The sequence below is a fragment of the Eriocheir sinensis genome, chromosome 65 (genome assembly GCF_024679095.1).
Source record: "Eriocheir sinensis breed Jianghai 21 chromosome 65, ASM2467909v1, whole genome shotgun sequence".
NCBI classification, from domain to species: domain Eukaryota; kingdom Metazoa; phylum Arthropoda; class Malacostraca; order Decapoda; family Varunidae; genus Eriocheir; species Eriocheir sinensis.
The window spans coordinates 147,148-163,506 of NC_066573.1; the positions used below are offsets into that span (position 1 = coordinate 147,148).

The 16,359-nt window shown below is 39.2% G+C and overlaps 1 protein-coding gene across 1 annotated transcript; it reads right to left on the minus strand.

Moving 5' to 3' along the window:
- Nucleotides 1–265: 265 nt before the first annotated feature.
- Nucleotides 266–14,342, minus strand: LOC126987476 (N-acetylglucosamine-6-sulfatase-like). The gene is given in 8 exon segments (XM_050844444.1): nucleotides 266–273; nucleotides 5,360–5,964; nucleotides 5,966–6,000; nucleotides 6,002–6,331; nucleotides 13,125–13,206; nucleotides 13,340–13,509; nucleotides 13,678–13,820; nucleotides 14,216–14,342. Coding segments are annotated over 8 exon segments (1,500 nt in total).
- Between the last annotated feature and the right edge of the window lie 2,017 nt (nucleotides 14,343–16,359).

The following is a 16,359-nucleotide window of genomic DNA, read 5'->3' on the forward strand; positions in this document are numbered from 1 at the left end:
TGGCAAGGAAAATATAGTAGCAGATTTTTTTTATCAAGGATGAAGGCTCACAGGACACTGAGATTGAATTAGAAGGACACGCGCGATAATGTTTGTGGATGGGGAACAACAAAAACCGTGGAACACGTGGATAATGAGGGGCAAGGTATTGCACTAGTGCAGAAAAAGAAACAGACGCCGAAAAATGAGAAAATAAAATATATGATATGTATGGACCTGAATAGTGAGTGTATTGGCCACACACTTGACTGGAGTATTCAGGAGATTAGTGAGCTGCATGTTGAGCAGCCAGTATATAAGTTTGCTAAAAGAAGGAAGCCCCAAGAATGAAAATTGAGCAAAGACTCAGAGAAAAAAGGCATAATGTGAGATGCCGCCCCTGTTAGAGGTACAGGTGGAAAATGTGTTATATTGTGTTGAAGATGGGCATAATGTGAGATGCCGCCCCTGTTAGAGGTACAGGTGGAAAATGTGTTATATTGTGTTGAAGATGGGCATAATGTGAGATGCCGCCCCTGTCAGAGTTACAGGTGGAAATAAATGATGTGTTTTAGTGAGTCCGTACGGAGAAGCCACTAAGGTGGTGATTCTACCCCCAAGTATTTCAAGGCGATAACTCTGGCTCATTCGTCGCCACTGCAGGGCACGGAGGAACCAAAGTTACGTTATGTCGGTGTAGAAAGTTCGCTTTCTGGCCTGGAATGAAACGGGATGTAGAAAATTATGTAAGGAAGTGCGTCATGGTAGTCGTTTTAAAAGTGAGTTGGGAACTTGCACCCTGCTCCTTGGCGGCAATATCCAGACGTCACCGCTCCTTTTGGAAGAATACACATGGACCTTGTGGGTCCCATGGGTGTATCGGACAATGGGGTTCGATACGTAATGCCCATAGTTGATGTTTTTAAAAGGTATTTGATTATAGTACCCTTACGGAGTAAGGAAGCCCGCGAAATGGCAAGGGCGTTGTACGTGGATGTTGTTTGTGTACACGGTGTTCCTCAGACAGTTGTTACGGGTCAAGGTTCAGAGTTCGTTAATTCCGTGATGCAGGAGATAAATTAGAAGCTACCTGTGCGACACGCGAATAACGGCTTACCATACAAATGGAAATGGAATAATAAAGCGCGCAAATTATACTGTTGTTAACATTTTGAGGAGAATGTTCTAGGAAATGTGTCCGTTTGGGATATAATGCTACTTATAGACATCTTGGCCTATAATGCTACGTATTATCGCACCATAAGGGAGTCCCTATTTTATCGAGAGAGACAGAGAGAAGATTTTTAGAGATCCTCCTGTACCCTACACTGTTAGAAAAAAATTCAGCAGCCCTGGTATGATATTTACTCCTATAAAGAGGAAATGGTTGTAATTGCAAGGAAAGTTTATGATATTGACTCCTATGAAAAGGACATGGCTGTAATTGCAAGGAAAGTTTATGATATTGACTCCTATAAAGAGGAAATGGCTGCAATTGCAAGGAAAGTTTATGATATTGACTCCTATAAATAGGAAATGGTTGCAATTGCAAGGAAAGTTTATGATATTGACTCCTATAAAGAGGAAATGGTTGCAATTGCAAGGAAAGTTTATGATATTGACTCCTATAAAGAGGAAATGGTTGCAATTGCAAGGAAAGTTTATGATATTGACTCCTATAAAGAGGAAATGGCTGTAATTGCAAGGAAAGTTTATGATATTGACTCCTATGAAAAGGAAATGGCTGCAATTGCAAAGAAAGTTTATGATAGATGCCAGATTTACAATAAAGAAAGTAGAGAAGAAATAGAAAAGTAACACAAAGCTACAAAATCAAAACTATCAACGTTGGAGACAGTGTTCCTAAAATGAGACCACAAAGAAAAGTAAATAAAAAGTTGTAACATATTTTTGATGGACCCTACAGGGTAATAGAGAAGATCAGTGATATAATGGTAAAAATTAGGAACCTTAGGACTAGTAAGGTTTCAACGGCCCCCACAGATATAGTAAAAGTTCTTCATGAAGATTGCATTGATATGCAGCAATGTCCAACGATTAGGCGAGCATAACCTTTAAATCCAGAGACAGACACTGATCTATTCTTTGCATTGCTCAACCGTGAAATCGCTGAGAAAAATTCTACCGAAAATGATAACTCGTAACGGAGAGGTGACTGCTACTCATGACACATTAAATAATGTTCGTTCAACAACAGCAATAAACGGCTGATGCACAGGCCCTACCTTCTCAGGTTACTCCCAAACTTTCAGAGCCACCTCGGCATAGATAAAGCCTTCGCTCTTCGACGGTACAAGAGTTGCCTAAAGTAATGTCAAAACTAATACGATATAGAACAGGAATAATGCATAAGGATGAAAATGCAATAATTGAGCGGAAATATGACGAAAGAAACCAGATTGATTTGACTCTTTCGGTGTACGACTCAATGACACAACAGGAGTCCCCAACACGTGCTGGCCAAAGTTTCACACCAACATACTATCTATATTATAGTCCTCACAGACAGAAACTATAGTACCGTTTAGCCTTACAGAAGATGTTTTAGCTGCATTATATAAAGCATGGAATTTAACTGCTTCGTTACTTGAAATGTTATTCAAATGTCACCTGAGTATCCAGCTGTAAAAGCAATAAAATACACACTCTTTAATTTTGAAAATGAATTCATTTCATTGTTGCATCATCTGAGAAAAGTTTTAGGCTATGTGATGACTACTATTCAAAACAAGCTGCATGCTTCTATGAATTATAGAAAAAAGAAAAAAACGGGAAATAATTATTTCTTTTGAGGATCCTTGTCTAATAACCTATTTGGTACCGCGACCCAGGCTCAAGTTGATGCTATTCATGGAAAAATAGAGGACTAGAGTCATTAACTGAGAAAGATTTTATATAGTTAAATGTTTATTATGGAAAACTCAACATCATTAAGTAATATGCATGCCATGCAATCTGCCTTTAATAGGCTATATTCAGCTGTAGATGTATTGAACCAAGTTGTGCGCCATTTTACTATAGACTATGGCATTAGGAAGAGAAAAAAGCTCCTACAAGAATTGTTATATTTTGACTTAGCATTGGGACACATAAGACCAGGTATACAAGATTTATATTTGAGTCTGCAGGCTCCCCTGCAAACATACATAACTCCAACCATTATGTGAAACAAACAGTTGTTCAGTACATTAAAGGAAGCCTAGGCTCGGCCTCCAGGTCTTTTGTGCCTTGCAGTTCTTGATTTTTTAGCTCTATATAGGGATGTAATAACTGTCCTCCAGGACAACGGCTTTGCACGATTCTCGTAATTTCTATTTCACCAAACCTTTGCGAGGAGATCCGATTGACACCATTGATGTCTTTCGAATCGACTCCCTTCCATTTTCTGTGCAGAATAGCACTTACTTTCTTATGTATAGTGTTGATTCAAGATGTATTGCCTTCAGTGAGAATAGGAAAATATATTTTATGCTTTCTAGTATAAAACACTGTAACAAGAATAACCATATGTTAGTTTGTTCTCCCACAGGCCCCGTCCATGAGGCTAGTAACGCAGCCTCTTGTAAATCGGCTGCTTTCTTGAAACATGAGTCAGTGATCAACCTCAGCCACACAATAGTCTTGAAAACATTTCCCCCTATGTTTTGAAAGGTCCTGGCTACTGGACCTGTTCACTTGCCTCCCCCATCACTCTGACACTCACATGCCCTACCCATCCTGTAAACAGACATACTGTCAGCCTGACGGATAATGGGATATTGATGCTTCGGCAAGGTTCTCTTCGCAGTGCTGAGTCCATCCCCCTACAGGAGCTAACAGCTGGCTTGCAGCCCCTAAAACTCTGTGGTCGAGCCGGATCAGCCCTTTCAACTTGTAATCCATTGGTGGATTGCCTTCGCCATGTCGTGATCCTGGTTCTTCTGCTGGTAACGTCTGCCGTGGGGTATTCCTGTGTCCTACGCTACGCACGACGCCGCCTAATTCCAGACTCGAACCAACTGCAGACATTGCAAGGCGTATCTTCTCCACCAACACCTGTGAGATCTCAGGGGCGAGATCTTCCGGAAGGGGAAGTAATGTCAGGACCCAGAAAACGAGGAAACAGAGGAGTGAGATATACAACTGTGTAAACACCTGACAGGACAAACACTAACAAAAAGGGTGACATATATATATAAGTGTAAACATCTCAAGTACAAAAGAGGGGAAACAACGAGGGTAAAGGAAAACAGATACCCAGAGAGGAAAGGCAGGTATACAACTGTGTAGACATCTGACAGGACAAACACTAACAAAAAGGGTGACATATATAACAATGTAAGCATCTCAAGTACCAAAGAGGGGGAACAACGAGGGTAAAGGAAAACAGATACCCAGACTCAGATACAGAAAACAGATGCCCAGTGGGCGTGGTCAGAAAGTGTGAACAACCATTGAAAAAGACTCTGACCCGTGACGTCAGTCGTGGCGACATGTTATGAGCCAATAATTTAACAGAAAAATCACTGAGGGAGTGTCTTAAGACTGACTCACGAATAGCAGGAGAAGTAAAACAATACAGCATAATGAGCGAGCAGATGGGTGTGACAGGAAGTATTGGCCACTGGTTATGTAGAAAATTAAGGGCGTGTCAAGGATGTAAGTCCGCCTAAAACAAAGAAAAATGTGGCCTAGAAATCAGTGGTATGAGTAGACCGAGCTTGGTTCTCGCCTCAAGCAGACCTGCTACTCACTCAGCCGAGGATGGCTGTTGTGATCTTAATCGTGAGTAGAAATTCGAGAATCTAAGGGAAACCGACTGTATTGTCCTGGAGATTATAATGTAGGAGATGTGAAGTAGGATTGTGAGTGGGACAGGATTGTGATTATTTGTTTGCGATGTAAAGCAAAGGTAAAACCACTGGGTGTGGTAAAATTGGGTGTTTCCATGACTTGTAGTAGATTATACTATAGGAATGTGTTATTAGGATTTTGTGAAGAGAGTACATAATGATTGTGATGTAAGCAGAGATACAAACCACTGCTTGTGGAACGACGAGTGTTATTATTATTGGCAACAACTGAGCACATATTGTAGTATTATGTTTAAGACATGTCGTTTGTCATATGTTGCATCCATTGCTGAATATGCCAGTGTTATGATCGTCTGAGCATAGAATATTGCGTAAGGCAATTACTTTCATTTAATTTTAAATAAATGTATATTTACTTTTTCCCTTGTTTATCCCCGAACACCAGTCTCCAATAACAACTTAAGCCGGATCACGCTACCAGGGATGCGAGACGGTGAGATCATTTATGGAGTAATTAATGAGTGATAAAAGAGTTGATTTAATACAAGAAAAGAAGGGTCTAAAACTGAGGCCCAGAGGGAGGCCCTCACAACCAGGGTGACTGGTGCGACCTTCTCCAGAGTGTTCTACCAGCAGTGTGCGACGCAACTGCTGAGCCCCGAGGCTGTAAAGTTCTGTTATTTTATTTTGATCCTTTATGTTAACAGTCTTTGAAGAGTAAAGAGATTTTTTCAGCGAGGTACCATCCATGTATTTGGGGACAGCCAGGCCAGCTAGGTCTAAGAGAGTTGGAGCTAAATCAATATTAGTAGTTGGGTAAGAAAGAATGTGGCCTTGGACTAAACCAGGACCACGCATCAGGAGAGGCACACGCACATCTGTCTCATATGGCTCTCGCTTATCTAATGGCTGGGAGAATTGACCAAGGTGGTAGCCATTGTCTGAAGTGTAGATCACAAATGTGTTGTCCAAGTGCCTGAGATTATCTAATGTTTCCACTACATCTCTCACCATGTCATCTACCGTCAAGAGAGTTTGCAAACGACCTTGAAACACTTTGTCTACTTCCGCCACAATATTCTCAGGTAACGGCTGCACCCCCTGTCGCAACAACCAGTGCTTTTCCATACCAACTTTTACATTGAAGTTTGGGGTGCGAGGTGCTCTAAGAAGAGAAATTGCCTGCATATCTTGGCTCTGGAGTAAAAAGGAGCATGAGGAGCTGGGGAGCTAGCACCATTAGAAAAGGTTGAGGTGAAGGTTGGAAGAAATTCTAGTGCATGTCTCCTAATGACATTGGTGAGATAGTCAACTTCCGGACGTTGACCATGGGTCTCTTTGGACCCATTAACAGAGAGAGAATAATTATAATAACGTGAATTACCACGTAGCCCAAGCCACCAATCCCACCCAGGAGGTACATGTGCAAAACCTCCTGCTGCTGGATGTCCATACTGGTTGAGGTACTTCCCAGCATAAAAGGTGCGATAGCCAGAAAAGTGTAGGTGGGCAGCAAATGTCTTCTTCTCTGGACCATCCTGAAACCCAGGGAGACCGTTAATTGGTGACTTCATACTTTCCAGATTTTCAGAATTATTATATAATTTGTCAAACTTGATAATCTTAACTCTTCATATGATAAAATAAAATGTCCCAGTTTTTAGCAGAAAAACAATATACATCATATCTACATATTTGATATTTCACATAAAAAAACAGAAAGAACTATGTAATTACAAAAGCTAGATCATTTCAATGGGGATGGCAATCCATTTTTAATGATTAATATTTAAGGTAGATAGACACAAAAAAAGGCATGTTTCAGAATATAACACTAATAGAGTTAATGGAGAGAAGTACACATTAACGGGGTTTCCTAAATTAAAATGAAAGAAAATTCAGGAATCAGAGTCGTAACAGAGGTAAAACTCTACTTTTTTAAATCAATTCAGGTTACCTTTGAAATCTGAATAAAAAACAATTACTTTACGTACATTATAAGTGAATATATAAGAAAACAAATAAAACTAATAGACAAAAAATTCCGGAACACATATATATATATATATATATATATATATATATATATATATATATATATATATATATATATATATATATATATATATATATATATATATATATATATATATATATATATATATATATATATATATATATATATATATATATATATATATATATATATATATAGATATATGGCCTCAACTCTCAGAAGGCTTATGGACTTGATGGAGTGCCTCCTATTGTCCTTAAAAACTGTGCTTCCATGCTGACACCCTGCCTGGTCAGACTCTTTCGCCTCTGTCTATCAACATCTACCTTTCCTTCCTGCTGGAAGTACGCCTTCGTACAGCTTGTGCCCAAGAAAGGTGACCGTTCCAATCCCTCAAACTACCGCCCTATAGCTTTACTTTCCTGTCTATCTAAAGCTTTTGAATCAATCCTTAACCGGAAGATTCAAAAGCACCTTTCCACTTCTAACCTTCTATCTGATCGTCAGTATGGGTTCCGCAAGGGGCGTTCTACTGGCGATCTTCTTGCTCTCTTAACTGATTCTTGGTCATCCTCTCTTAACCGTTTCGGGGAACTTTCGCAGTTGCGCTAGACATATCGAAAGCCGTCGATAGAGTCTGGCACAAGTCTTTGCTTTCTAAACTGCCCTCTTTCGGATTCTATCCTTCTCTCTGTTCCTTTATCTCTAGTTTCCTTTCCGGCCGTTCTATCTCTGCGGTGGTAGATGGTCACTGTTCTTCCCCTAAACCTATTAACAGTGTTGTTCCACAGGGCTCTGTCCTATCACCCACTCTCTTCCTGTTATTCATCAATGATCTTCTTTCCATAACCACCTGTCCTATCCAATCATACGCTGATGACTCCATTCTGCATTATTCAACTTCTTTCAACAGAAGACCCTCTCAAAAGGAATTACTTGACTCCAGGCTGGAGGCTGCAGAATGCTGAACCTCAGACCTTACTATCATTTCCGATTGGGGTAAAAGGAACCTTGTGTCCTTTAATGCCTCAAAAACCCAATTTCTCCACCTATCAACTCGACACAATTTTCCAAACACCTATCCCCTATTCTTCGACAACACTCAGATGTCACCATCTTCAACACTAAACATCCTCGGTCTATCTTTAACTCAAAATCTTAACTGGAAACTTCAAATCTCTTCTCTCACTAAATCAGCTTATTCGAGGTTGGGCGTTCTGTCTCGTCTCCGCCAGTTCATCTCCCCCGTACAGTTGCTATCCATATACAGGGGCCTTGTCCACCCTCGTATGGAGTATGCATCTCACGTGTGGGGGGGCTCCACTCACACAGCTCTCTTGACAGGGTGGAGTCAGAGGCTCTTCGTCTCATCAGCTTTCCTCCTCTTACTGATAGTCTTCTACCTCTTAATTCCCACCGCCATGTTGCAGTAAATTACCCTGGCCGCGACGATGGTACTTCTTAAAGATGTTAGCATGATACAGCTTATTCTTTCGGGGTCATCAATAAGGTAGTCTAATTTGTTGCGCCTATCCAAAACTTTGAAGTCTACTCTACGAGACAAGCCATTTCGTATTAGAATCAGGGAGGCTGTCTGTTAATATATATATATATATATATATATATATATATATATATATATATATATATATATATATATATATATATATATATATATTTATTTATTTATTTATTTATTTTTATTTTTATTTATTTTTACGTCGCGGCCTATTGCGCCGGTAGGCTTCTTCCCGGTGGGGCCTGATGGTCGGCCCAAGGCCAAATGTTTCATTTTACCTTGACAATATATTCAAATATTCATCAGACTAGCCCAGTCATCGCGCGCCTCAGTGGTCTAGTGGTCAGCGTGCCTGGCTATACTCCGCGGGCCTTGTTTCGAATCCCGGGCCGGATAGTTGGCATGCAGCTCACCTAGCTGTTCATTCTCCCTTTCGGGCTGGTCGATAAATGAGTACCTGAGAAAACCTGAGGAAGGAAAACTGTGCTAACCCGAATGTCACACTGGCCCTGTATCCAGGGGTAAGGAGTTCCCTCTATCCACAGGCTCAAGGGCCAAAGCGACGGAGATGATCACCGAGGCCACGCGCAGCTACAGGGTATGCCCCCAACTTTACCTTGCCCAGTTATATAAAACCCGATGAAGTCCTTCAAGCCCTAAAATCACTTATAACAAATAAAAGTCCTGGACCTGACAAAGTATATCCAACTCTGCTGAAAGAAACAAAGTGCGAAATACTCTCCTCCCTCACATCCGTATTCAATATGTCCTTGCGACAAGGCATCGTCCCTTCGGATTGGAAAAAGGCTAACATGGCACCGATTTTTAAGAAAGGAGACAAAAAAGTACCAGGACCATTAGTCTAACTTCGGTTGTAGGTAAGCTACTTGAGGGAATAATTAGAGACAAAATTGTGAGTTACCTTGAAAGCCACTCATTAATTGGGGACTCACAACATGGCTTCCGAAACAAAAGATCCTGCCTGTTAAACCTATTAACCTTTTATAACGACCTCTTCACTGTTTATGACGTAACCAAATCACTGGACGTAGTCAATCTTGATTTCCAGAAAGCGTTTGATAAAGTCCCACATCATAAATTACTTCACAAATTAAGCAAATAGGTATTGACGGTCAAGTAAACCAATGGATTGCGAATTGGTTGAGCAACAGACAACAAAGAGTGGTGATTGACGGATTTAACTCAGAGTGGTCGCCGGTCACTAGTGGCGTCCCTCAGGGCTCGGTTCTTGGCCCAGTGCTCTTCATTATTTACATCAACGACGTGGATGTTGGACTCAATAATCGCATTAGTAAATTTGCAGACGACACCAATATCGGTAACTCGGTTCTCACTGACGAAGACAGGCAAAGCCTCCAAGAGGATTTGCACAAAATTTCAGCTTGGTCGGATAGATGGGAGATGCCCTTTAACGTAGACAAGTGCCAGGTCCTTCAAGTTGGAATGAGGAATAAGAAGTTCAATTACGAAATGCGCGGCGTTAAACTCAAAAGAGGTCAATGCGTCAAGGACTTGGGGGTCAAAATCGCATCAAACCTCAAATTCTCACATCAATGCATCGATGCAGCAAATAAAGCAAACAGAATGTTGGGCTTCATTAAAAGAAACTTTTTATACAAGAATAAAGATGTAATACTTCCGCTCTACAATGGTTTAGTCAGACCCCACTTGGAATATGCGGTACAGTTTTGGTCTCCCCACCATGCAAAGGACATTGCTAAATTAGAAGGCGTTCAGCGTCGGGCAACAAAAATGATCCCTTCCTTGCGCAACAAATCTAACGAAGAAAGGCTTTCCACCTTTAACATGTTCTATCTTGAGAAACGTCGCCTCCGAGGAAAACTGATCGAATGTTTTAAAATACTTAATGTTTTCACGAATGTAGACAGATCAACATTGTTTATGATCGATGACACTTTGCGAAAGAGGAACAATGGCATGAAACTCAAATGTAGACAAGTAAATTCAGACTGCACCAAATTTTTCTTCACCAACGTTGTAGTGCGAGAATGGAATAAGCTCCCACCTTCAGTGGTCCAGTGTAACACGATTGACTCCTTTAAAAACAAGCTCGACCGTCACTTCCTTCAACTTAATATTAACTAGAGTAGAAATGCATCGTTTTGGAGCCTTCTATAGAATCACTTAGGTTTAAGGACAGACCACCTAGTCTGGACCATGAGGTCTGTGTGGTCTGATTTTCTATGTAAATATATGTAAATCTCTCTCTCTCTCTCTCTCTCTCTCTCTCTCTCTCTCTCTCTCTCTCTCTCTCTCTCTCTCTCTCTCTCTCTCTCTCTCTCAGTCACACACACACACACACACACACACACACACACACACACACACACACGTATTTAGCATTTACACACATTCCTGTGGTAAGGTTGTGAGATTGTTGACAGGCGCTGGGGCTACGACTGTTCTCGCCTCCCCCATTACTACTCCTGCCGTCTTCCATTCACATTTCAAGACTCCCCCGTTTTTCTGCCGACGTCATTGGGCTCCTCCAAGCAGTTGACATTCTGCTGGTGCTACCTACGTGGACAGCTGAGCGATGGTTCCTTGGCTGCCTCATTCTTCCTGAGTGCAACAATCATTTGTATCCCTTGGGATGAGTGATTATTATGTTGTATATATTGAAGAGAGTTTCCAGGTTACAACGCTTGTGTTGATCATTAATTCCTAAGATTTCTTTTAGCAGTAGAATTTCCTGGAGTTGCTGTTGTACTCCTTCGTTAAGCAGTCTGTTACCGTCGAAACACTGTCTCCTTTATACACCCACTTTGGTGTCGTCAGCAAACTTCGATATGAAGTATTTCAGCCCTATTTATAATTTATAGATCATTGGTGTATATAATAAAGAGAATGGGTTCCAGAACTGACCCTTGCGTTCATCCACTCGAAGCCGGCCGGTCGGAAGCCTGCCCGTTGCGAAAGACAAAGGAAGAATGAGTAGATAAAAAAGCAGACATAGAAATAAATAAAGAAGGATAAAAAGAAAAGTAAACCAAAGTTTTCCATTCCACATCGCGGTTTTGTTTGGCTGACGGAAAATAAAGGTAAAAGTTGGGGGCATAAGCTATAAATGCGCATAGCCCCGTCGCATTGACCCTTGAGCCTGTGGTGGGTATTACCTAATACCAGGTCTGACAACCGGGTTACCACAGTTTACCTTCCCCAGGTTCCTCCAGGTACCCATGTATTGACGAGGCCGAAGGGAAGGATGAACAGCTAGGTGAGCTGCAAGCTGACTGCTCAGGTGGGGATGCGAATCAGGACCTCCTGATTCGTGCTACCAACTTCACCACGGAGGTGTTGGCTCGGCGACAGCACATGGGTGTCCTCCAATCTATAGAGATCTGGAGAAGTGAAGTGACTTCGAATGAGCAAGGTAGGCTAGGAGAGCTGACTTATGAATAGCTTCCAGCACAGGCTCAAGATAACCATCAGTGCCTCTCTGGACAGCAGAAAATTTTAAAAATGTAATACTGATAAGAAAGATCACCTAATTGAATGGTCTCATTGGGTATTCTCCATAACTTAACCTGATATTCAATCTCGCATGTTTTGTCTTATCTTTAACCCTGGAAAAATACGTTATTTTCACAGAACACAAACACAAACTTCGGGTGTCTCGGACCCATTTTTATCGGCGTCACAGACGCCGATCAACAGATTGGCCATCTTCTTGTTGTTGTTCTCTTCAAGTTGTTTTTCTGGCTTACCCTTGCATTGTAGACATGACATTGTATAATAACATGTGTTAGCCCTGATGAGCCCCACAACATGGCATTATAAACAAACTCAGTTTTTTTTTAACGTCTTGGCCTGTGGCGCCGGTAGGCCTTCATAGTAGGGCCTGATGGTTGGCCCCAGCCCGTTGTGGCGCAGGCAAGTATTTATAGTGGCGCCATCTTTTCTATTCAGCATTTTCCAATTTAAACACCTAGTTGCATAATATAAATTGTTGGGGGGTGTTGGAGGGTCATGCGACGCCTATCAAGCACAGTTTTTGTGCTATTAACACTTGTTAAGAAAATCAAAACACAGACAAAACCTTACAATTTATTCAAATTTATAAAATATAGTGAAACAACAACTCTTCTTCTATTTATCACCACTTCCGCTTACTTAGCTAGATGAATACTTAATATTAATAAATTGAATTTAGAAAATAAACTGAAAATTGAATTTTTAAACACATGATCACGAACTTGTGAAAACCTTGTGAACCTCTGAAAATATTAGGTTTGTATACCTGCAAAGAAAACACAAAACACCATTATTACACGACAAACGTCGGGCGTATTAGACCCGTGAAAAAAAAGTTTACGTGGGCACAAACGTCAGGCGTGCTGGACCAAAAAAAGGCCTATCACCAGATAAATGACGAGAGCGGACACACACTACCTCTCACCACAAAAGCAGAACAAAGCCTGAGCATAGCTGGGGGGACGCGCAGATTGAAGCGACCACCACAGTGTGGTCACGTGATCAAGTTTCTCGCGGGTGTTATAGACCCAACGTTTGTTTTCTAGGGTTAAGAAAAAAAAAAAAAAAAAAAAAAAAAAAAGTAGCACAATAACTAACAACTGGATAACATTCATGATTTCTAATGATTCGAATAACTGTTGCGCAAATTTGTTTGCATGGTTTAGATTGCTGTATTGGCGAGACATTCTTCAGGTAAACAAAAATCATACAATATTGAAAGGATATACCTAAGATTGTCATTACATAACGAACCCAGCCAAATCAGAGCAGCGTGGACCTCGGCACCGTTGGAGGTTGTGGAGAAGGTTACAGAGTTTTCTATAAAGACTCGGTGAGAGATTTGCAACAATATTGTCAAGCTGCCAAGGATCTCCAGTTAAGTTATATGCCTCTTCAAATCCCTCATCATCATTCCAACGACAGAAAAGACTATCTTCATAAGAAGTTATCTGTCGTAAGCAAGCATAAGAATTGTTCCAGGAGTCTTCACACTTGCAGGCAAAGTTTGGATTGCAGCCACTGAGGCCCAGAGGGAGGCCCTCACAACCAGGGTGACTGGTGCGACCTTCTCCAGAGTGTTCTACCAGCAGTGTGCGACGCAACTGCTGAGCCCCGAGGCTGTAAAGTTCTGTTATTTTATTTTGATCCTTTATGTTAACAGTCTTTGAAGAGTAAAGAGATTTTTTCAGCGAGGTACCATCCATGTATTTGGGGACAGCCAGGCCAGCTAGGTCTAAGAGAGTTGGAGCTAAATCAATATTAGTAGTTGGGTAAGAAAGAATGTGGCCTTGGACTAAACCAGGACCACGCATCAGGAGAGGCACACGCACATCTGTCTCATATGGCTCTCGCTTATCTAATGGCTGGGAGAATTGACCAAGGTGGTAGCCATTGTCTGAAGTGTAGATCACAAATGTGTTGTCCAAGTGCCTGAGATTATCTAATGTTTCCACTACATCTCTCACCATGTCATCTACCGTCAAGAGAGTTTGCAAACGACCTTGAAACACTTTGTCTACTTCCGCCACAATATTCTCAGGTAACGGCTGCACCCCCTGTCGCAACAACCAGTGCTTTTCCATACCAACTTTTACATTGAAGTTTGGGGTGCGAGGTGCTCTAAGAGAAGAGAAATTGCCTGCATATCTTGGCTCTGGAGTAAAAGGAGCATGAGGAGCTGGGGGAGCTAGCACCATTAGAAAAGGTTGAGGTGAAGGTTGGAAGAGAAATTCTAGTGCATGTCTCCTAATGACATTGGTGAGATAGTCAACTTCCGGACGTTGACCATGGGTCTCTTTGGACCCATTAACAGAGAGAGAATAATTATAATAACGTGAATTACCACGTAGCCCAAGCCACCAATCCCACCCAGGAGGTACATGTGCAAAACCTCCTGCTGCTGGATGTCCATACTGGTTGAGGTACTTCCCAGCATAAAAGGTGCGATAGCCAGCAAAGTGTAGGTGGGCAGCAAATGTCTTCTTCTCTGGACCATCCTGAAACCCAGGGAGACCGTTAATTGGTGACTTCATACTTTCCAGATTTTCAGAATTATTATATAATTTGTCAAACTTGATAATCTTAACTCTTCATATGATAAAATAAAATGTCCCAGTTTTTAGCAGAAAAACAATATACATCATATCTACATATTTGATATTTCACATAAAAAAACAGAAAGAACTATGTAATTACAAAAGCTAGATCATTTCAATGGGGATGGCAATCCATTTTTAATGATTAATATTTAAGGTAGATAGACACAAAAAAAGGCATGTTTCAGAATATAACACTAATAGAGTTAATGGAGAGAAGTACACATTAACGGGGTTTCCTAAATTAAAATGAAAGAAAATTCAGGAATCAGATTCGTAACAGAGGTAAAACTCTACTTTTTTAAATCAATTCAGGTTACCTTTGAAATCTGAATAAAAACAATTACTTACGTACATTATATATATATATATATATATATATATATATATATATATATATATATATATATATATATATATATATATATATATATATATATATATATATATATATATATATATATATATATATATATATATATATATATATATATATATATATATATATATATATATATATATATATATATATATATATATATATATGTATATATATATATATATATATATATATATATATATATATATATATATATATATATATATATATATATATATATATATATATATATTGTCATAGGATGACAATATTATCAGGATTGTGGTAATAATTGGTAACGAGGATAATGAGGAGGAAAAGGATGTTGCGACTTACTATCGTTATATATATATATATATATATATATATATATATATATATATATATATATATATATATATATATATATATATATATATATATATATATATATATATATATATATATATATATATATATATATATATATATATATATATATATATATATATATATATATATATATATATATATATATATATATATATATATATATATATATATATATATATATATATATATATATATATATATATATATATATATATATATATATATATATATATATATATATATATATATATATATATATATATATATATATATATATATATATATATATATATATATATATATATATATATATATATATATATATATATATATATATATATATATATATATATATATATATATATATATATATATATATATATATATATATATATATATATATATATATATATATATATATATATATATATATATTACAACGAAAGAGCCGGCTCAAGCGCAAGAAAACGTGTAAAAATAAAATGCCAGCTACTTACCACTCCCACAACAGAAAATAGTATGGAGTGCCCAAAAGACAGGACAATTTCGGGTGGAGAGGTGTCTTGGATGGGCTAGAGTGAACAGTCGAGTGCAGCGGATCCGCGGGAGGGGGGGAGGCATTCAGTTAGCAAGTTTAGAGGAGAAGTCAGCATGAAAATATCGATAAAAGATAGAAAGAGAGGCAATATGGCGACAGAATTTAGTAGGTAGAACGCCCATCCTGGAGGAAACTGATTTAGTGAGAGAGGAGATGTGATGTTTCCAGTTGAGATTTTGAGGTAAGGATAGACGAAGGATATTTAGTGTTGAAGTAGGTGACAGCTGAGTGTTATCAAAGAATAAGGGATAGGTGTTTGGAAGATTGTGTCGAATTGATAGGTGGAGAAATTAGGTTTTTGAGGCATTAAAGGACACAAAGTACCTCATACCCCAATCAGAAATGATAGCAAGGTCTGAGGTTAAGCGTTCTGAAGCCTCCAGTCTGGAGTTTTGAAATTCCTGTTGAGAGAGTCTTCTGTTGAAGGAAGTTGAATAATGCAGAGTGGAGTTGTCAGCGTATGAGTGGATAGGACAGTTTGTTAGGGAAAGATGATTGATAAATAACAGGAAGAGAGTGGGTGACAGGACAGAACCCTGTGGAACACCACTGTTTATAGGTTTAGAGA